Genomic DNA, 23150 nt, shown 5'->3' on the forward strand with positions numbered 1-23150 from the left:
GGATTTGAACTCACAAAGTTGAGTCTTCTTGACTTCAGGCCTGATGCTTTATCCACTGCTTCACCTAGCTGGCCCATGCATGCATGCATGTATGTATATAATGTATGTGTATATACACATATACACATACACATGCACACTTATATACAAATATATACACATGTATGTATACACATACACATATACATAAGAATAAATGAATAAAGCATTTATTAAGCACTTACTATGTACAAAGCACTGTGCTGGAGCCAATACTCATAGACAAGTAAGAGCCTGCTCTAAAGGAGCTCTAACCTACTAGGGGGGATACAACACATATGGAAAGTAAATAAGTACACATACACACACACACACATCTGTCAAATGTCAGCTGTCATTGTCTAGATGGAGCAGAGGGGGATGAGGCAGGTTGCATTAGGTTTCATGGCTGCTCCAGATAAGGAGATCCCTAGTCTAAACCCCTTGTGAAGCAAAGACCCAGCGCCAGTCTCCGCCTCTCTCTCTGGCCCTCAGCTCTCTGCCACTCTCTTTCCTTTATCCCTCCACCATGTCACTGAAGGTCCACACTTAAGAACTTCACAGAGCCTATTGTCCCCAGGGTTTCCATTGGTCCTCCTCAAAAGCCTGACCTGGTCAGGCTGAGCTGAGCTCTTCCTCCTTTCTGAGTTAGTCTTTAAACCAAACTCCCATAGCTACCTCCTGCAAAAAGCCTTGGCTTATCTGTCAGTAATGACCTCAGGCTTCACATAACACTTAGTTTTCCTTCTCTAACACCCGTATTTTATCACATGTTAATACAGTAGGTAAGAGTGCTGCACCAGTTCAAATCTGGCCTTAGACACTTCCTAGCTGTGTGACCAAGGGCAAGTCACTTAACCCTGTTTGCCTCAGTTTCCTCATCTGTAAAACGAGCTGGAGAAGGAAATGGTAAAGCACTCCAGTATCTTTGCCAAGAAAACCCCAAATGGGGTCATGGAGAGTTGGACACAACTGAAAAACGATGAAACAACCACAAATTGTGTATTACGGAGGTGACGTGAGAGCCAAGTGAATCATGGACCACCCTTTGAGTCAGGGAGGTCTGGGTTGAAACCTTGCTTCTGATCTCCACCAACTGTAGGAATCTAGGCAAGTCATTTAACCTTGACATATTGCTGTTTTGTTGGTTTCATTTTCCTCCAACTCTCTGCAATGCCCCCAGGCAATTCTCTAATCAGCCACTCAGACAACTAGCATTTATTAATCACTTTCTACCTGCCAGGCACTGTGCTAAATCCTATATATAAAAAAAAAAAAAAAAAAAAAAAAGGCAAAAGACAATCCCTGCCCTGAAGGAGCTCCATTTAACCAGGGAAACAATACGAAAGCAACCACGTACAAAAAAGATACAAATGGACAAGTTTCTGATTTGTACTTTTTTTTTTTAAATTATGGCCTCCCATGGAATAAATATCCTGTTGGGATTGGAATCCACATCTCCCAACTGTGTGTTCAACATACTTTTCACTATACAGGGCTGATCTGCTTTACAAAGTGAGATAGAGGAGGAAAGAGCCACAGATTTAGACTCCCAATACCTGCATTCAATCACGAGCTCTGCTGTAAGACTTAGACAACTCACTTCACCTCTCTGGGCCTGCCTCAGTTTCTTCATCTGTAATATAAGGGGGTTGGCAGTTTCCATACCAGGAATTTTCTGTACAAAATAATTTTATGTCCTTCTCTCCACCTCTTCTCCCATCCTCACCCCACCCCCAAAAGAGTGTTATAGATTATCTGTTTTTGGTGTTTTTTTTTTTAAATCTCTCATGAGCTTGATTGTGTCCTAATCTAAATTTTGTATCTCCCCCAGGAGGGACTTAAAAACTGTTGTGTGTTTTTTGTTGTTGATTTCCTCTGCTACCCTCTAAATCTGATCCAGCTTATGCCTGTGGTGAGTGGAATGAATACTAGACAAGGAGTCAGATGCCTTTTTTTAGTCCTGATTCAAGCAAGATTTCTCTGGGTCAAAGTTACCCCATCTGGAGAAATGAGGGTCTTGGACTGGATTATCTGAGATCTCATCCAGTTATGACATCTTATGTATTATTAAAGAAATTCAGAGAGGGAAAAGCAGCTGTCTGCTCCCAGGAATTACACTTAAAAGGATCATGGGGTAGATGGGAAGGTGGGGAGGGAGGAGGACAGGTGGATTTTTGTAGCTGTGGTGCGGATTCATTTTAACTGAAGCAGTCCTTATGCGGAAAGGACCAGGGAGCCCTGGGTCTGGTCTGCACAAACCAAATTAGCAAATATTTACTGAGCTCCCACTGAGTTCATGATAAGCTGAAAGCAAAAGGACTGGGATAAGTGAGGACCATAATAATTCATTCCTTGATTCAACAAAGAGTTATGAAGAGCCTACATGCCCAGAGCACTGTGCCAGGTGCTGTGGAAGAGAAAAAGGTAAATAGGGCAGGGCAGCAACCCTCAGGAAACTTGGACATCTGGGTAAGTCGGGGCCTTGCCCATCCGGTTCTGCTTTTGTCCAAATAATCAGCACTTGAGGACCTAGATTCCCAGAATAATGTGTAGCAATCACTAACATATCAGTAAGCCCTTTCCCAATTTACCTCAAGCCTTCCCTATAACTACAGCCCTCAGAGGTAGAGAGAGAGCAGAGGGATTACCATCCTCAGTTCCAGTAAGCTGGCACAGTGGATAGCGCTGGACCTGAAGTCAGGAAGACCTGAGTTCAAATTGGACCTCAAACACTTAACTAGCTGTGTGACTTTGGGCGAGTCATTTAACCCCTCTCAGCCTCAGTTTCTTCATCCGTAAGTTGGGAACAATAGTAATAGCACCTATCTCACAAGGTCGTTATGAGTATAAAACGAATAAAGCTTAGCTATGTAAACACAAGCTGATTTTATTACGCTCACACACGGAGTTAAGTATCCTGTCAGGATGGCAGTCCGCGTTTCCCAACTGTGTGCTCAGCATCCTTCTCAGTGTACAGGGCTGATCTGCTTTACAGAGCGAGGTGGAGAAATATCCTGGGATTTGGACTCCCGGTACCTGCATTCAGTCACTAGCTCTGCTGTTAATTATCTGTAAGACAGAAAACTCACTTCACTCCTCTGCTCCTGCCTCAGTTTCTTCATCTGTAATATAAAGGGATTGGGCTACATGATCGTTAAAGTCCCTTCCAGATGTAAATCCTGTGTTGAGAAAGTGTTGTGCTTTATTCCTGTGGTTATTTTGGTGGGGTTTGGGGGTGGGGGTGGGGGGAGAGCGTGGGTTATTTTTTAGAAGGGGAACGAGGTTCGGCTGCGAGGATGGGGAGAGTAGGAGTGCTATGGCAGGGCTACAAGCATGAAGTCGAACAGGCTTCTGGATTCCTGGACCTAACTGGAGGCAGGCACCTATTGTCCCATCTACCTCTTAGGCTTGACAGTTCGCTTATTTGCACACACAGCTAGGGGTTGGCTGGTTTACAAGCTCAAGAAAACTCGGGGTGTGTGTGTGTGTGTGTGTGTGTGTGTGTGTGTGTTGTCGGGGGGTGGGGCATGGGTAAGGTAGGAGCTGGTGGCTTTTCATTAATTTTTCACCCTCGGCCCCACCGGCTCACCCTGCATCTATTCCTTGCACTGGTTTAGAATCATTGTAACGAAGGGGGTGCTTTGGTCCATTCGAAGCCTTGGAAACCGGTGGCGGTGGAACTGCTCTGTGTATCTGGGCATGCTCTGCAGCCCGGGCAGGTTTGGGGGCTTACAACCCCCTGCGCCCTGCAGCCCCCTATACCGCCTGCCGTGGTATCCCTGGCACAGGGCAAAGGAGCCTGGGAGGGGCGGGTGATGATGGGGTCACAGCTAGACCCTACCATGGCCCGACTGAGCCCTCCTCCAGCCTACTTGATTCAAGCCTCCTGCGCGCCCCTTTCCTTTCCAAAGCGTCCGCATACCCTGAGCCTCACAGGCGGCGGCTGGGTGCAGGGCGCGTCCTTGCCAACGCAGCCTCCTTTCTTCCATGGCTGAGTGTTAGCGCAGCGCTCCCTAGAAGCGCCTGGCGCCTGGCAGGCTGAGCGCAGGAGCAACCCCCCTTTTACTTCCCACCCCCGCTACTAGCCTCCTCCCATCTGCCGGTCTCCCCCCACCCCGGGCCTCTCGTGGCCCCCGCGTACCACTGCGGGCACTGAGGCGCTAACTCCCGAGGGAGCGCTCGCTGCCTTGGCTGCACCAGTAGCAGATCCGGGGCAGAGCCGGCTGCGCCGACCCCCCCCCCCCCTTCCCCGCAGCTCCCCCCCTCCCTTCTCACCACCCCACCCCCTCCCCACTCGGGTCTCCTTTGTGCTGCTCTCGCTCCTCCTGCCTCCTCCGGCTCTGCGCCCTAAGGACTGAGGCTGCGTCAAGGCGGAGTAGCGCTGCTGCTGCTGCTCTCGACGCTGACAGATCCTTATACACACTCGCAGTGAATTAGCTCTGAGGAAGGGAAGGGGAACGAAGGAGAGAAAGACACCAACAAAAGGAATCTGCTCCAACGACACCCACCAGCCCTCCGCAAGTTCAGCGCCCAGCTCTTCCTCCGCCATTGCTGCGTGTGTGTGAGCTTGAAGGCAAAAGCTTGGAGAAACCACGCTAGATCCTCGGGTAAGTTCAAATCCCACCCACCCCCCAACCCTGAAGGGACTTTTAGGGCTTTTCTTGAGAAGTAGAGGACAGGGCGGGGTGTCGGGGGGGGGTTGAGGTTGGGAGGGGTGCAGAAAAGGTATGTGGGGGCGTCCTTTCCTAAGCAATGGTTTGGGGCGCAGCAGGGACGGGGATTCGAGAAAGGACGGGACGCTGGAGCTTTTCTATGCGCCCTGAAGCCCCTGACAACATCGGCACAAGAGGGTTGACTACTGCAGAGATCAGACTCCTAAGGGTGGGTGCGTGAAAAGGAAGCAGAGACTGAGATCGAATGGACAGATCTAGAAAACGGAATGGGCAGGAAGGGTTTGGGGGAGGAGAATGGAGAGGCATTTGGGGCAAAACGCAGCTCCCCGGGCTTTCCTGGGCTTCGTGGAGCCGGACGCAGATACCGAGACCCGACCTCACCCTTGTGTAAGGCGAAGGCAAATGGGGACAAATGTCCCCTTCCCTCCCCAACCTCACCTTAGCCATCCAGCAATGACAATTTCTTGCCCTGGTCTTCGTCAACCCCCCTCCCCACCTTTAGTTCAGCTTTCTGCCGGGGTGGTTACGGTCACCTCTGTAGGTGCTTGGCAGGGCAGCCTTTGTGTCCTGCCTGGCTTTCAGAGAAGCTGCCCGGGTGCCAGAGCAGATTTTTTAGGGCATATAGATCAGTAGGTCACATCTTTTGTTATCAGTGCCACCAAAACCTGGGGAGTCTTTCGGTGGAGTGCGCCCGGCCCAGGTTTGCAGTGATGTGCGCTGTCCTCTTTGGTTCCGCAGGTGCTGCCTTTCTCTCAGAAGGATGGTGAAACTGGGGAATAATTTCGCTGAGAAAGGCACAAAACAGCCCCTGTTGGAGGATGGCTTCGACACCATCCCCCTGATGACACCCTTGGATGTCAATCAGCTGCAGTTCCCTCCTCCAGATAAGGTACGTTTAGCTTCTCCAATGCACCCCCTCCCCAAGCTCACACACCCAAAGCCCAGGCACAGAGCTGTAACAAAAGAATGAGCTGTGGGTTGGGGAAAACAGGAAAGCCAGCCAGAGAGGCCTTGTAGAAACAGAACTCTTTCCTCTTCAGAAGGAAATCGAGGTGAACTAATAGCAGTCCCATCCATTGTAAGCGGTCAGAAGAGACTGAATTCTTTGGCTTTCTTGCCACACCCTTTCTCCTTAATGCTGTAATAATTATTCAGCTAATTTTTAGAATGTAAAAATTCAGGGTATCAGATCTACCTCACAAGGTAATTAGATCTACCTTTTATTCTGTAAACCTTAAAACTGCTTACAGAAATACAAGGGGCCGTAATTGGTAATACACTATAATATCGTGTTAATAAACAGGAGCCTGGGTTAGATTCCCAGAACCCACACTTATTAGATAAATGACTATGAGCAAGTCACATATGATCTTGAGTTTCTTTGCTGGTAAGCTGGGGATCTTGTTCATAGGCTTTTCTACCTTAAGATACTGCAGAAATGTTAGCATGGAAATATTACAATTATTTTTAACTGTGAGACCAGAGTGATGGCCAAAAGGAATTTAGTCTGACCCTTTAGCCAGGTCTCCATCCCAGGATTACATGGGAGAGCTCCCCTTTGTGTTGTGGTTCTGACTGCAGGCAGGGTCTCAAGGATTCCAAGGATGCTTACTTTTATAATAGTGACACAAAGAGCTAACACTTACATAGCACTTTATTGTTTAGAAAGTGCTTTCTTTATAACCTTGTGAGGTATTATTATTATTATTTATTATTATTGAGTGCTTATCTTTTTTGAGATCCAAGCCTTCATTCAATACCAGCTGCTTACTAGAGGAGAAGGCAGGGTGACGGAGAGGAGACAGTGCTGGGTTTCCAGTCAGGGGGCTTGAGTTTTAATTCTGACTCTCCTATTCATCGCCTTCCTGACCTCGGGCATCAGAAGCCCTCCCTGCCCACAACCTGCAAAGTGATTCCTTGCAATAAAATGAGAGGGTTGGTCTGGAGGGGTTCTAAGGTCTCTTCCAGATGGAAATCTACGATCCCACGAGTTGTACCTGGATAACCAAGTCAGTATGTCCAAAACCAAATGCATTATCCCCTCCCCTCCCCAAAGTCACCCTTCTTCCTAATTTCTCATTCCTTTTGAGGGCACTACTATCTTTCCAGTCACTGGGATTCTCAACCTCCTTCTTTCACACCCCTCCCCTCATGGTATCCAATTAGTTGTAAAGCCTTGTCGATTTTATTTCCACAACATCTCTCACATCCGTCTGTCCCTTTTTCTGTACTCACACAGCCAGCCACTACACAAAGAAAGGTCTTCGTCACTTCATATCCGGACAATCGATATGGTTCCCTAGTTGGGTCTCCCCCATTCATGGCTTTTCTCTCTCCTGAGCTGTCCTCCCAGCACCTGCCAAAACAACCTTCCTAAAGCATCATTTGGACCATATTACTCCCCTCTTCAAGAAGCTTCGGTGGTTCCTTATTATCTCTAGAAGATATTAAAATCTCCTATGTTTGGCACTTAAGGACTCTGACACTTTGACTTCAGCCTATCTTTTCAGACTGATTTCCTGGTACTCTTCCCCATACACTCTCTGTTCCAGCCAGCCCAGACAACTGCTGTTTCCCGTATGTGACATTTTCTGCTCTGGGTCGCAAGATTGAAATGACCTCATTTCTTTCACCTCCTCCTGTTGGAATGAATAGTTCCATTTAAGGCTCAGCTCAGGTGCTGCCTCTTAAATGAGGCTTATCTTGAGCCTTCCCTCCAAAAGAATTATTTTTGTTGACTCTATATATTTTGTATTGACTTCTCTTAGTACATGTTATTTCACCCTAGTAGAATGTAAGCTTCTTGAGGGAAGGGGCTGTTTTTATATTTGTATGCCCAGCATCTAGCACGATACCTGATGCATGGTAAAGATTTCATAAATACTTGTTGAACTGAGTTGAAACAAATCCCCATTTCACAGCTGAAGAGAGTAAGACTGAGAGAGAATGGTATATAGCTAATCTCTGCTGGTGCAGGTCCCAGGGCCAAGTGACCTCGGTCTACTCAGTGGATTCTTAATGTACTTACATTTTTACATGGAATGTACCAAGTACATGCAAACAATCCTTCCCTTGTAGATAATTTAGAACAAAATGAGAACCTTCTTTTTCTTCTTAGCTTATTTCTTTGTTTGAATTACCTAGATAATTTTGAACAAATTCTATGACAATAAGAGTATATCTTTGCATAATTTTTTGATAATTTTTTACAAAGTACTTTGACAATGAGAAACATTGTCAGTCAGTTAGCCAGTCAACAAGCATTTATTGGCACTGTGCTAAGCTGGGGATTTAAAGAAATGCAAAAAACCAACCCCTCCCTTCAAGGAGTTTACAGTCAACTAGGCGAGCTCACAGTCTGATTGGAGATAAAGTGGCAGATAAAGCCCTGAGCTTGGAGCCTGAAAGATCTGGCTTCCAGTCTCGCATCAGATTCTTATTAGTAATATTTGTTTGTTTGTTTGTTTTTGAGGGGCAAAGGCAGGGCAATTGGGATTAAGTGACTTGCCCAAGGTCACACAGCTAGTAAGTGTGTCAAGTGTCTGAGGCAGGATTTGAACTCAGGTCCTAATGACTGCAGGGCCTGTGCTCTACTCACTGCACCACCTAGATGCCCCAGATTCTTATTAGTATTATGAACCTGGGCAAAACACTTAAATTCTCTGAGACTCACTGAGGTAATTTATTCAAAATGCTTTGCAAATCTTAAAGCTCTGTATAAATGTGAGCTGTCTTTATTATCAGCATAATGTCTTTTACCCCTAATACATAAAGACCCAGCAAATTCAGCTGCTTGATCTGTGCGCCATGAAGAAGATATGGCCCGTGGCCTGGTGGAACTTGTAGTGTAGAATGAATAAGGATAAAAATACAGGAATGTGGCCCCTGACCTTGAGAAGCGCTTCAAAGAAAACCTGAAATGAGCTGAAGCAGTGTTACAGAAGTAGTTTCACTGAAACGGTGGTTCTTGTGCTGTGGCTCGTGGCTCGGGTGACCATCCACGTGATGCTAAAGCAAGGTCTCCACATGGTTTAATTTTAATACAGTAGGGGCTAGTGCCCCAACCTAAGCCCCTTCACAACAAAAGGCATTAATGCACGTTAAACAAACCTGCGGCTAAGGTCTGGAAACCCCACCTTCCTACCATTGCCTGTTCCATTTATAATATTGTTCCTTTGGAATCTCGATCACCTCGCTCTTGGCACCTAATGCTGGGCTTTCATGGAACCCGTTACTGACTTTAGGTAGGGGGTGCCTGTCCTGGATTAATGGTGCTCTTGTAAAATGGCATGGGTTTGGGCTGGGTTATGCAAGGAATGACTGCAGCCCATTTTTATGTAACAGTTTACAGTTTATATGGCACTTTGGTCACAGTGAACTTTTGTGGTAGACAGGGTATTTATTATACTCGTTTTCTAGGCTGGCTTAAATGACGTCTAAGGCTTTTTCCCGTTCTGAAATTCTGTGAACTCCTGACCCCTGACATTAAAAAAAAAAGTCAAGGAGTTTTGGAATTGGAAGCATCTTAAAGGTCATTTGTCCAATTCTCTTATTTTACTGATGAAGAAACTGATAAGGAGGCCCAAAGAAATGACGTGATTTACCCAATTATAGCTAATAAGTGGGGAAGTGGGGGAGGCCCTTGTCTCTGAGGCCAGGGATCTCTGTGCTCTTCTCCATTGTCTGATTCAGGAATTTACCCATCAGTTATGTATATTTAATGAGAAGGATGTGGAGGGCAAGAAAAGTATGTGTGGATTCTTCTTGGCTTGGTCACAGATTACATTCCACTCGTAACAGTAATACTGTGCCCATCCCTTGAGAAAACATAACATACTTTCTCAAAAACTGATGAACTCTAGAATAACTTTGATATTTTTCTCCCCAAGACTGACCGTTCAGTGTTTTGAATCCCTCTGGTAAAAAAAAAACCATCAGCAGTTAGAATATTTGGCTTCCTCTTCAGATTTCCCACAGAGCTGTGCTCTGCCCTCTCCAGTGCTTTTAAGTCACTTTTCCTGGTAATTGCATAGTGGTGTCAAACTCAAATAGAAAAAGATGGCCACTAAACTGTTCATAAGGATCCCTCTGGGAGGATATTGACTTAGAAAAACATGTTTTGACATTAACTTTTCTTTATTTATTTTGTTAAATATTTCCCAATTACATTTTAACTTGGTTCAGGTTGCACTTGGGTATGGGGCAAGCCTCAGAGCCTGTGGGTCCCATGTCTGACACTTTTGATGTATGTGTTCTCCCCTTCCCCCTCCCCTCTCCACCTTGTTAGATTACAAGATCATAGATTTTTTTTAAGGGACTTGAGATTATCTAGTAATTTCAACTCTTCAGCTTTCAAGATGAGGAAACTGAAGTCCAGAGATATTAAGGGATTCCCCTAACATTGCGTAGGCAGTAAATGGTAGAGTCAGGGTTTGAACTCAGGTCTTCTGTCTCCAGAGCCAGCACTATGCATAGCTCTGAAAGCTTGAGCTGTAGGCATCTATTTTTATACACTTAGTGCCTGCCACGGGGACTTGACCGTAGTAGGTACTTCCTAACTAATGGGTGTTGAAGTACCTTGATAAAGATGGATTGTTGACTATGTGAGAAATCATTCACAGTGATTTCTTTGACATGTTCTAAGATACTTGGGGATCTCACATAGCACACGTGCCCTGCAAAGATTTATGATCAAAGGATCATAGACTTAGATTTGAAGGGAACTTAGAGACCACCTAGCGTAACCCCTGAATTTTACAGATGAAGAAACTGAGGTCCAGAGAGGTTAGGTAATTTGCCCAAGGTCACACAGGTTGTAAGTGTCAGAGGTAGAATTTGAACCCAAGGCTTCTGATTCCAAAATTGGGATGCTTTTGCTGTACTGGGAGGCGAGAAACAGGACCTCTCTGGGACTTTCTCGGGCTTTCAGAGAATAGCAGAGCCTTTGTTCCGATCAGCTGTTCCCCTTTTTGGTGCTCAGGTGCCTGCCATCTGGTGACCAGGTGCCAGACTTAAACAATGAGCTGTTCTCCTTGCCTGTGGGGCTGAACCAAGATTGCCTTAATTCCTCTTCATTGCTCAGAACCAAAGGAGGGACAGTCTAACCTGAGGCAGGCCAGTTTTTATCAGGTGATTCATCTCAGCATCTTCCTCATCTCAGGCTGAGCCAGACCAGCCTCTCCAAAGACTTCTCTCCTTAAAATATCTTGAGGTTTCAGGCTTGTTGATTTATTTCAACCCCAAAGCTATTTGGAACAAGATTAGGTTGTGCCAACAGGAAAAACAGTGGGATCCCCAGGAAGTGATGCTCATCATTTCTCTTCCCCTCCCAGCTCCTAATGGTGCCACCTTCCATTTCCCCCCTCTCTCTTTCCTCCTCTCCCCAATCCAGTTGGTGGCCGAGTGTCCTCATTATGTCCCTAGAGTATCTCCTCCATCTGCTTCTTCCTTGCCACTCCCACTGCTGCTTTGCCTAAAAGCAATAATTACCCCTTTCCTGGCTTTGGGCAGTGTAGCTTTTTCTACTGTTAAGACTGTGACATTGGGGTACCATGGAGACACCCAAAAGGCTGGGTATTGCTGCGGGTGGCCCGGGGACCTTGGCCGGTCCTTGAAGATTTGGGGCTCAGCTATTTTCATCTAGGAGGGGTCAGGTCATTTTAATAAACATCCAGGGAAAATGTATACAAGGAAAACTAAGTCATGGGAGGGTAGCTCAATGATTAGTTGGTGAGACTTGAGTGTCCCACCAGATGGGCCTTAGAGCCGGTAGACAGCGGACGGGTTAATTGTGTGTATTTGAACCTCAAGCTTTTGATTTTTTCTTCTGCCAGCTAGGGAGCTTTCTCATTTTCCTTCCTTCTGTGCTTTTTTCAGATCTAGCTCCTTGAGTCACCTGATGGGGGTGGTGGGGAGTGGAATGGTAGAGTGTACTGGCAAAGGGCACAGCCCAGGAGGATCACCTGATTTTCTGGTACCCCAGGGATGTCTCTGCCAAGAGACTCCCTCCTTGTCCTTGGACTGTCTTGGTATCATCTGTGGGAATAGCATGCTTCCATCACCTGGTGCCTCTGCCGAATGGGCCACGCTGGAGTTAAAGGGAATGTTTATATTGGTGGGTGGGGAAGAAGGAGGGGAGGGCAGTCCCTCGGTGTGAGTATAGATAGACATGTTGTGCTTTGTTAATTCTTGTGAGCCCTTGTGGTTTGCTCTGAAAGTCCTCATTAGTTCAAGGGTAATTGACTGTATACTCAAATGACTCTCTCTCTCCCTCTCTTTAATGCAGACAGAACTTTGTAGGAGAAGCTAGAATACACCAGGTCAGCATTGCTGCAGTTCTCAGGCCCCAGCACTTCAAGGATACTGGGGCGGGGTGGGGGGGGGGGGACGACGACAAGGATAGTTGTGTTAACATATAATCGTGATTTGCACAGTTTTACTATCAGCTCAGTAAGTTTGATTTCAGGGGAAGGCACAGTGGGTTGGGAATCAGACTCGGGCTTTGCCGTAGACCAGCCATATGACCTTGGTCACTCACCGCTGCTGAGCCTGTTTCCTGATTGTGTCACATGTGTAACATGAGCAGGGGGGTGGGGGGGGAGGGGCTCCATGATTTTCAGGGATCTCCCAGCTCTCAGATACCAGGGATTTAATAAGAGCCAGCATTTATGCAGCATTTCATGACTCTCATTTCATTTGATCCTCATAGCAACCCTGGGAGGCAGGTGTTATTATAATCATTTTAAAGATGAGGGGACTGAGATGGACAGAGATTAAATCACTTGACAGTAAGTGTCTGAGGATGGATTTGAACTCAGGTCTTCCCAACTCCAGATCCAGTGCTCTATCTGCGGTGCCAATTCCACTTGATAAGAAGCTAGCCTTTGGGGGGGGGAAGGGGGAGGGGGAGAGGGGAAGAATGAGTGAGAGAGAGGGGGAGGGGAGAAAGAGAGAGAGAGGGAGGGAGGGAGGGAGAGAGAGAAAGAGCATTTTTTCACTTTTCACAGTTGGGAAAACCAAGGCATTTGCTCAGAATCTTGGCATTCTTATTCTCCTGATTCTCTAAAGAAAATTAAATTCTGAGCACCTCATTTCATGGTTAAAATTATGACTGTGTATCAGAGTCATCTTACCCATCCATCTACTTTTATCTTTTATTAATATCTTGCTTATCTCTTGTCTTCTTTCACAAGGTGGTGGTCAAAACTAAAACAGAGTACGAGCCTGATCGAAAGAAAGGGAAATTCCGTACTCCCAAAATAGCTGAATTCACAATCAGCATCACAGAAGGCGTTTCTGAGAGATTTAAGGTAGGTGTCAATCGTCTGATCAAGTCCAGAGTGATTTATTGAGCATCTGCTCTGGGAAAGTTACTGTGTAGGTACCAGAGAGAATACAAAGAAGAATCAAATCCATTCCTTACCCTCCAGGGGTTACAGTCCAGTTGAGGAGACATGAAAATAGTGATACATGACTAGCCACCTTCTCGTCTGATCATACAGGTCTCCAATTGCTGACATACTTTGCACCACTCTTTGGAAACATACTACAGATGACCTAAAGCCACCGTGCAAGTCTCCAGTGTCCTTTGACAGTGGAATCATAATTTTAGAAATTTAGACATCACTTCTCAGCAGCCCTAGGCATGGTGCAGCTAATTGACAGAGGAATTGTACAGATGAGTTGTATAAGAATTCAGAGGAGAGAAAGCTCATGTTAGAATAGATAGTAGCTGGATAGGCAGGGAGGAAGTGAAGGACATTTCATTAATGTATTCATTAATGAGTCATGGTAGTGTCTTCCCATGCAGAAAATGGGATTAAAACAGAATTTGAGTTAATTTCAGTAAAGGAATTGGGGGCAGCAAGCAGCAACATTGACTGAGTTAATTGGTCAGTACCTTAAAATTGAGAAGTCCATTTTTCCTTATAAATCATAAGTAACAGGGAAAATGGGAATCAAATGCCTGAACAGGGAAGAGAAGTAATTTGGAATAGACATCATTGGGCAAAGGCTTTGCTCTGTTTCTCAGTCATAATTTCATTTTTCCTTGGATGTGTAATGGTTTGCTTTTCTAACAAGAAAGATGCATATAAAAGCCTGAATAGTATAACTCAGGGAATCTCAGTGGAAGACAGAAACTACATACATGCCTTTGAGGTCTACCAAGATTTCCACTGGTGTTGCAGGAGTATTTTGCTCCTGAATGTCACCTTTAATGTTCTTTTATTCAAAGGGATTACTACAAAAATGTATTAAGCATATGTAGAGCACTGTTCTAGGCACTGGGGGGATAAAAGGTCTTTTCCCTCAAGGAATTTGCAGATTAGCAGGGAGATAAGACTGCAATACAGATAGCCATAATGTCTAACATTTCATGACAAGTGTGTGAAAAAAGGCTTGTGTGAGAAACCTAGAACTAAACAGAAAATTTGGTCAGACTAGCACAGGATAGAGTGGAATTATCACCTCCATGACTCTGGGGGACCCTCGTGGCCTGAAGTGATGGGGAGGTCACTCCTGATGACTCTTAGGTTCTGCTACCTGAGAGCCAATGCAAAGAGTGAGCCACAGACACTGAACTTTCTTTGCTGTCTTCTTATCCCTAATGATTTGTCTTTTCAGACCATGTTGTTTGCTGGGATTTGCTGGAAAAAAATTATTTAAAAAGTGAGACCTATATAGCCCATTTTTCTCTCCTCCTCCTCCTCCTCCTCCTCCTCCTCCTCTTCTCCTCTTCCTCCTCCTCTTCTTCTTTTCTTCTTTTCTTTTCTCTTCTTCTTCTTCTTCCTCTTCCTCTTCCTCTTCTTCTACATGTATTTGTTGAGTGGCCTGCATTTATAGTTGTACAGTATGCTGTGGTTATAAAGCGGGCTTTACATATGTTATCTTATTGGATCCTAACAAGCATTCCTGGAAAACAGTATAAATAATGATATTCCAGGGGCCCAGATCATGCAGCTAGTAAGCGGGATTCAAGTACAGGGCTTTTGCCTTATAAGATGAGATACCTGGCATATTTGAAAGGAGTTATTGAAATTGTAAAACAAGTTAAGCAGCTGACCTAATTGACTTTTATTAGGGCAAACCTTGTCAGGCCAGTGGGAGGAAGAGCACATGCAAAGATCCCATGACATTGGAAGTGACTTGTTTTTGCTGCCTGGAGTGTGGCTTCCTCCACTTAACTGGACCTATGTGGCTGTTTAAACTAAGGATGAGAGGGGATGCTTGAGGCTGGTGAGGCCTGGTAAGACTTCAGGGAGCAATCATTGCGGTAGAATAGTAGAATCTTTGGGGACTTTCAGAGCTCATCCCATTTAATCTGTTCAATTAACAGATGAGGAGGCCGAGGTTTGTGACTTGTGACTAAGTGACATTTCTAAAGTCACACAGCTGCTGAGTGACAATGCTGAGAGAAGAGCCCAGGTCTCCTGACACTGATTCCAGTGGGGGTCCCTCTTTGCCCCTCCTTACTGCTTTGAGGCTTTGGCTCTGGTATTTTAGCGTGCCTCTGGATTAATTTTACTTGGAAACATTTATAAATGTAGGAAACCTTCCCTCTAATAGTGATTGGGGTGGCGGGGGGGCACGGTGGAGAGCAGAGAGAGACATTTATATGCTTTTCACATTAGGTTTTTATTAAATGGAGCCATTATGCTTTAGGAGATGTAGTTTGACATGGGGTACATGTGAATGTCTCCACTCCACTTGGCCTCCAATGCCCAGTGTCTAATGGAGGCATGAAGGTGACCTTGAGCTCTTAGAGGCAATGCCAACAGAACACAAGCCCTGCCAGGTTCAATCAGGTTGGAAAGGCTTGGAGGATGGGGCCACTGAGAGATAGAATGTCTGTCGTCTGAGGACCAGCTGAGCTAAGTGTAGAGGGGCTCATCCTATTTACCACAGGGTTGATTACCAGTTGATTTTTTTTTTTGGCCGTAGCCACTTATGAAAATGGTAGACTGTGTGGTGGAGGCGTTAGGTTCAGTGTTGGTAGCAGAAGGCACCCCTTCCCCCTTCCTCCACTCCACTGATTAAATCACTGTTTTTCTGAAGTATTAAAGTAGATCTGAATCCATGGAAATAATGAGACCTATTAATTTATTTTAGCAGCTCCGTGACGTTGCAGTAGATCTGGGGCCATGGTGTGCCCTGAAGTCAGAGAATACATGGGGAAAAGTTGGTGTAAATATAACTCTAGGACAGAAATCAAGGATATTGCAGAATTTTAGAGCCAGAACAGCCATCAGAGATCGTTTCAATTTACAGATGAGGAAATTTCATTGGTAACCAAGTCTCCTGACTCCCAAGCTTGTGCTTTCTCCATGAGACCATGCTATAGCTTCTCTTGCCGTACATACGGTGGTGGCTTTTTTTTTTCTTTTTGCCATTCATCAGTTAGTTTTCCACTTTGGGAATAGTACCAGAAACTCCTGATATTGCACATGTGTGCAGAAATGGTGACTCCCTTGTTACTTTTTATTGCCGGCTTTTCAATACAAGAAATATAATCTTAATTTGGGAGCATCTGAACAACAAATAAAGGAACCGTTTCCCTCTTGGGTAGCCATTTCTAATTGTACAGCAGAACACTTAGAAAACTGGCCTTGAAAGCATATTATTAGTCTATATCTTTGGATGGCACACTTTTAAAAAATGTCTTTTGTATATTTATGATTATCACTCTGGGATTAATCCCTGCCCACCAGGTTGCTAGGTTGCGTTGCTAAGTAACTCCTGCATCAGAGAAGAGGTTTCGTAGGATTTTGTCTTGGGGGAATTGCAGCATGCGTCACACAGCAGTGGTGGCTTTACATCCAGGCTTCTGAAGAAGTTAACATCAATTACGGAAATGGTAGTTTAATTAATTGAAGATATATTTATATTAAAAAACAAGCCTCAAGATATTTCTCAAATGACCAGAAATATTAAGAAAATATAATACTGACCCAACAGCAGAGGGCATTTGCAGGGGTACTTCAAGGTACCCCTTTCCTATCTTGAATTATTGATGGTAGGTTATAAATATGCAGATGCAGAGGGGTAGCAGTCTGGGGTTTTCTCCAGGGTCTTTATTATTTGCTAACCACTGTGCTCCCGGGCTGCTGCTGCCTCCAAGAGCCAAAGTACTATCCCTGCTGGAAGTTAAATATTTGGCATAATTATAAGATATATTATTTACCTGGTGGCATTCTGACTTTGACGACACTGGCTTGTCTGCATGACAAGTTTCCCAAACCAGTCCTCTGACTTTTTGTTTGAAGTTCAGTGCGAGAGCCTGGAAAATGTTTCGAGGGACAAAATGACATTTACTTGACTCATGGCCGCGGATGCTCCAGTGAATATGTCAATTTGACTCTTGTCAGAAATGATTTTGTGGTAGGTTTGTATCTTTTGGAGTCCTAATGACCTTGAATATAATGTGAGCTTGCCTGTTCTTTTCTCCGGCACCCCCCCCCCCAACACATTTGCTAATAATAATTCCCTTGGGCATTTCAAGAGGCGTTTGTTAAATATTTATAGAGGATGATACCATTTCTTTGGCATTTAACAGTAAGGAAGACTTAATGCTGTGGTGCTCAAAAGTCTTGTATACATTTTGATATCCTGAATAACCTTCACTGTTCATTTGCCATGCAACTCATTTTGTGTTCCGTCAGCTGTGTTAAGCATTGTACAGAACATAGCCCTCGAGTCCCCACACGGCTGCAGATCGACAGCACTCCAATTCTCATTGCAGAGGGGAAGTTGTTGACAGACTCAGACTGAGCGGACTTGAGCGCACTGCCTTTTGGGCACAACCATGGGGTAGTTATCTAAAATATTTAAGGATTCATAGTGGTAGACGATTGCAGACACCTTTTGCAAAGATGGAGTTTACTCAGCAGAAATGCAGAGGGGTTTTGTGGGGAGGAGAGTACACTTTAAATCAGAAAACCTGAATTTAATTCCCAGTCAGTTATGTATGGACCATGTGACCTTGGGTAAATCACTACCTCTCTATTTTCTTATCTGTGAAATGGAGATGGTAATACTTGCACTATCTACACAGAAGGCTTGTTGTAAGGAAGGCACTATTTAAACTGAGAGAGAAGGAAGGAAGGAAGGAAGGAAGGAAGGAAGGAAGGAAGGAAGGAAGGAAAGGGAGGGAGAAAGGAAGAAGAAAAGAAGGAAGAAAAAAAGAAGAAAGGAAAAAAGGAACAAAGGAAAGAGGGAGGGAAGAGGGAAAGAAGGAAAGAAAGAAAGGCAGAAGGGGAGAAAGAAAGAAAGAAAGAAGGAAAGAAAGAAGGAAAAAGAAAGAAAGGAAGGAACTGAGAAAGAAAGAGTGAAAGAAGGAAAAATAAAGGGAGGGAGAAAAAGAAAGAGAGGAAGGAAGAAAGGAAAGAGGGAAGGAAGAGAGAAAGAAGGAGGGAAGAAAAGAAAGAAGGAGAGAAAGACAGAAAGAAAGGAAGGAAAGAAGGCACTAAGGAAGAAAGTGAAAAAATGAAGGAAATAAAGGGAGGGAGAAAAAGAAAGGTAGGAAGAAAGAAAAGAAAGAAAAGGAGGAAAGGAAGAAAGGAAGGAGGAAAGAGAAAGAGGGAGAAGAAAAGAGAGAAAGAAAGGGAGAGAGGAAGAAAGAAAGTGAGAAAGGAAGGAGAGAAGGAAGAAGGAAGGGAAGGAAGGAAGGCAAGCAGAAAATGTATTAAGCATCTACTCTGTACCAGCACTGTGTTAGGTGTTGGGCATTCAAATACAAATGTGAAGTAATCCCTGCTTTCTAATAGAGACAATGAGTATAGAGGAATGTGGGCTAGGGAAAGGAATTTTGGTTTAGGAAATCACCGATTGTGAGGTGAGTTGGAACCTAGAATGGTCAATTGTCACACACTTTCCAGTAGCAACAGTAATATTGATTTGATTACTGCTCCCAGAGCAAATGGTGGAAAGTGGGACCAGGGACCAGGATTGAGGGTAGGCATGGGAGGGATTGGTGAAGGGGCAGCAGACTTGTGGCATATCTGTACTTAAAACAACAACAGGCAGTCATCTAAGGAGAGGTGGAGCATGCCCAGAGGACCCTGGAAGAAGGAGATTGCTGGCATGGCCCAGGGCAATGTGCCTCTGTGCAGAGCTGTCTCTAGTCCATGATCAGGGCTAGAGTGTGTGACCGCTAAGCAAGGGGAGAATAAGGCGTTAACTCTCAGTCAGTATGAGAAAGGTCTTGAGGCTTTCAGCCGTGTCATACCAAATGCTGGGCTTAAAGACCAACAAAGACTAGAGGGAAGCACTGTTTACTTGGAGGGAATCTTGAGTGGAAAGCACTGGCCTGACACTTTGAATTTCGGCTGCACAGCTTTAAATGGGAGAAACCAAAGTCTTCTGGACACAGCTGTCCACCATGGAAGAGCACTGGCGTCACTGGGGCTTGTGTCCAAACGGTTGTCCCGTAACCAGCACCTTCATCATCCTCACCCCCACCCCCAGCCCCAAGTGAACACTTTGCCATTTTGTACCCTTTGCAAGGTCACCGTTGACTTTTGTTGATTCCACCTGGATAAAGAATACCAGTTGTTCCTGTAGAAGGTAATGAAGTCCTAAATCTTCTGTCTTATAAGTGAGCAATTATTTATCAAACACCGAGCTTCACTATAGCTGTTGGGGTCTGAACTACAACAAGAAGGTGATTTGGTGTAGGAGAGAGGGCACTAGCCTGGCATCAGGACACCTGCTTTCAAATCTTGGCTTCATCACTAACTTGCTAGGTGACCTTGGGCAAGTCATTTGAGCTCCCTTGGGACTCAGTTTCTTCATCTGTAAGATGGGAAGAACTAGAATAGATATTCATCAAGATCCTTTTCTTCTTTAAAATTCTGAAAATTAGTATACAGAATAGGGGGTGGGGATGGCAAGGCAATACGATGTTCCCTAGGCTCACTGGCCTTCTAGGGATGCACTTGCCTTAGGGTAGTTTGTTTATCAAAAGCAGAACCATAGACCTTAGAGCTGTAGAGCCTGCTTTTTTTTTAAGAGTCTTAGAGATCCTCTAATTCAAGAGCTCTCAAACTTTTTCATTTTTGGATCCCTTCATACCCTCAAAAATCACTGACGAATCCCTTCACCCCAAAGAGCTTTTGCTTATGTGGGTTATATCTATCAATATTTTTACCATATTAGAATTTAAGATATTTTAGTATTATTTTGAAAATGGTTTTGACTTCATGCATCCCCTAAAACAGTCTCAGGGGTCCCCCCGGGTCCCCGGACCACACTTTGAGAACTCTGCTGCTCTTCTCTAGTGGTTTCATTTGAGAAATGAGGAAGCCGAGGCCCAAGGAGAGAAAGTAACCTGTTCAAAGTCACACGGGGAGTCACCGGCAGAGGCTGGGTTTGAACGCTGACTCCACTTCCAGTGTATTTGTGGCCCGGTTTCAGAAGCAGCAGACGGAACATGCATCATTTCCAAAGGTCAGACAAAAGATCTGGTTCTTGGATAATTCCATTTGTTCAGAGGGCTTTTAGCGACCGTGGCCTGCATAGTTACTATGGGTACTCTGGTGGCTGTCACGGTAAAAGGTGACAATGAAGTTTAGGAGAGTTTCTCCAGCGACGCGGCGGCAGGGCTCTGTACAACCAAAGAAGAAGAAAAAAAGAACCGCAAATTTCCCTTTGGCCTTCTTGTTCTTCAACACGTTTGTTTTCCCTGGGAGTTACACCAATTTCCTATGTTCTAATTATACCCACCTGCTTTTGGGGCCAGATGGTGCTGGTCATTTAATAAGGTCTTTAGCTCTAACGATTAGAGACGCTCGAAGGCAGAAGTTCTCAGACTTTGCCTCGTTGGGACCCAGTTTCACCATCTGTAAAATGAGGGCCTGGAGGATCTCCAAGGTCCTTTCTAGCTCTAAATCTAGCTGTGCGGCCTCTGTTTGTCATCTGTAAAATGGGGCAGTGACAGCTGTATTTCCTTCGATAGCTAACATTTCTATAGTGTTTTTTTATGCACCAAGCACTAAAACACATTATCTCATTTGGTCCTCACAAGAACCCTGCATGGTTGACGCTGTTATCATCCCCATTTCACAGTTGGGGAAACTGAGGCAAACAGAGGCGAAATGGCTTGCGTCTAGAGTCAAATTTGAACTCAGATCTTCCTGATTCTGCTCACTGCATCACCAGCTGCCTACAGTGCAGGGTTGGTAAATCATAAAGGATTGTATGAAGGGGAGCTGCTGCTGTACCCCTGTCTCTAAAGGCCCACCTCTGCTGCCACTCCCTCCAAGAGGCCCTGTGTGCCTGCCCTCTCTTACGTGGATATTCTGCTCTCCATAGAGGAACCGTTATCTTCCTCCTCTTAGGGTCTCCCTCACCCCCTAGTCCTCTCCCCTGCACGTTGTGGGTGCTCAGTAAATGTTTGGTGAGCTGCACATGAAAGCACTCGATGTTTAGAATGAAATGTTTTGAAGTAGGACAGGCCACTGGGCTAGCCGTGTCATCCTGTTAGTTTTAGGGTCTGATTCAGTACAGAGGTTCCTTAGTGCAGTTTTAAGCTAAGCACCAAGACTTTGGGGCCAGCCTGTGTTAGGCAGTGGTCCTTAGACATCATCAGGATCTTAGAGTTGCAAGGGAGCTTAGGGGTGATCTAGGCCAGTAGTGTAAAACTCAAATAGAAAGGGATCCCTACGGCTGCACAGTGACTTAGAAAACCACACATTAGAATTATCCACTTTGGGACACTATATCCGTGTATATGTATATCTATGTATGTGTATACATGTATATGTATATTATATGTATGTATGTATATATTGTATTATAATGGTGGCTAGGTAGTACAATGGTTAGGGTGCCATGCTTGGAGTCAGGAGGACCTGAGTCCAAATCCAGCCCCAGATTTAGCAGTAGCTGTATGACCCTAGGCAAGTCACTTAACCCTGTTGGCCTCTGTTTCCTTATCTGTAAAATGAACTGGAGAAGGAAATGGCCAAGCACTCCAGGATCTTTACCAAGAAAACCCCAAATGGGATCACAAAGTATCAGACACGACTGAAACAACCGCACAATAACAACACCGGGGGAATGGGTATTTCCTCCGTCGATGAGTAAAATCCCTTCATACCTTAGTATGAATTAGTGAATTGCTGTTGCCAAAAAATCTCCTCACTGGAAGGCCTGCCTTCCGCCCTTAACCAGGCTGGTTCTTCAACGACAGGCCCACATTGAAAGGTTTTCCAGTATAGTTGAATGCAGAGAGCTTGAGGTCCATTGGCCTGGCCTTCAAGAATGCACGGTCACTCCTGTGCTACCGTGGAGTTCACGGACTACACCCATATATTTCAGTAGATTCTAGAGAGATTTTATGCTTTAAAAATTTATTTTAAATTATTCTAATTAATATAATAGATTGAGGGAAAAATAATCAGTTGTCTCCAGAAGGCCCTTGTGAAAGGGGTCCCTGAGTAGTTCCTATAGTTTTCTCCCGTTAGCATATCACTGCCATGGTTTATCAGATTATCTAATTGTTGTCTTTTAAACCTGGAACAGCATGTTGTAGATAAGGGCTAGGAGAGGAGGGGAGGGGGAAGCATGAGAGGAGCAATGAGGGGGTGGGACTGGCTTCCAAATGGGGGTAGACCAAATGAAGTGGTGGGATTTTGGGGGGGACAGCAACGGAGAAGGGAGAGGAGGAAGAGCAAGAAAACTCTGAGGTCTGAGGTCTATTGGCCTCCCAAGATAGGGATTCTTGTTCCTAGTACTAAATCATTTGGTCAGCAGAGAGGCACCGACTCTTTCCTTTATTTTAGCAAAAAAAATACGACATCCATCTGACTGATCATCCAGTCCTTTCACTTTTGAAATGAGGGAACTTAGAACCAGAGAGGTGACTTAGCCAGGGTTCCACAGCGAGCCTTCTTAGTCCTCATCCAAGGGAACACAGGTACTGAAATACCCAAAGGATCTTGTTTGACCCGCAAGGCTGTCTGATGACATAGAACCTGAGGATGGTGTTATAGTCAGCCTCTAGTGTATTTTAATTAGGAAATTACTGGGACTCTTTCCATTTTGTGTAAACATTAGAGTTCCCTCATTTTCCTGGATGGCATTGTAATATGAGGCCAGCAAAAGCTAAGGCCAGAGAACTCTGCAAAGTTTTTGGTACTATATTAAGTTGAAATATGTAGCAAATTCTTGGGGAAAAGAAGACATCCCCCACTCCGAAATTCAGAGGATGAAAATTAGTTTACTTCTAGAGAAAACACTTCCATAGATCCATGATTCCATTGGCGTGGTTATTTCCTTCATTGATTCCTTGATGATTCTGGTCCCTTGTAGAAATCTTCCATAGGGGCTTTTAACCATCTGTTTTTTTGAATAGTTTTTGGTCTCTAGTGCCATGGTCAGGCTGTCCATCCATTACGCCATTCTTGGTTCCTTACCGGCCCACCTCCCTTTTTTCTGGTCATTTATGTCCTTAGCAGT

At 44.9% G+C, this 23150-nt stretch overlaps 1 protein-coding gene across 1 annotated transcript in view; it reads left to right on the forward strand.

The window, feature by feature from the left end:
* The first annotated feature begins 3708 nt into the window (after window positions 1-3708).
* The window catches only part of NSG1 (neuronal vesicle trafficking associated 1), a 44836-nt gene continuing 25394 nt past the window's right edge, over window positions 3709-23150 (forward strand). The window contains exons 1-3 of the mRNA XM_036762818.1: window positions 3709-4628; window positions 5433-5583; window positions 12887-13003. Coding sequence (XP_036618713.1) covers window positions 5455-5583; window positions 12887-13003 — 246 coding nt within the window. The 5' untranslated portion in view covers window positions 3709-4628; window positions 5433-5454. The remainder of the gene's footprint in view (window positions 4629-5432; window positions 5584-12886; window positions 13004-23150) is intronic.

This window comes from Trichosurus vulpecula, chromosome 6 (genome assembly GCF_011100635.1).
Source record: "Trichosurus vulpecula isolate mTriVul1 chromosome 6, mTriVul1.pri, whole genome shotgun sequence".
NCBI classification, from domain to species: domain Eukaryota; kingdom Metazoa; phylum Chordata; class Mammalia; order Diprotodontia; family Phalangeridae; genus Trichosurus; species Trichosurus vulpecula.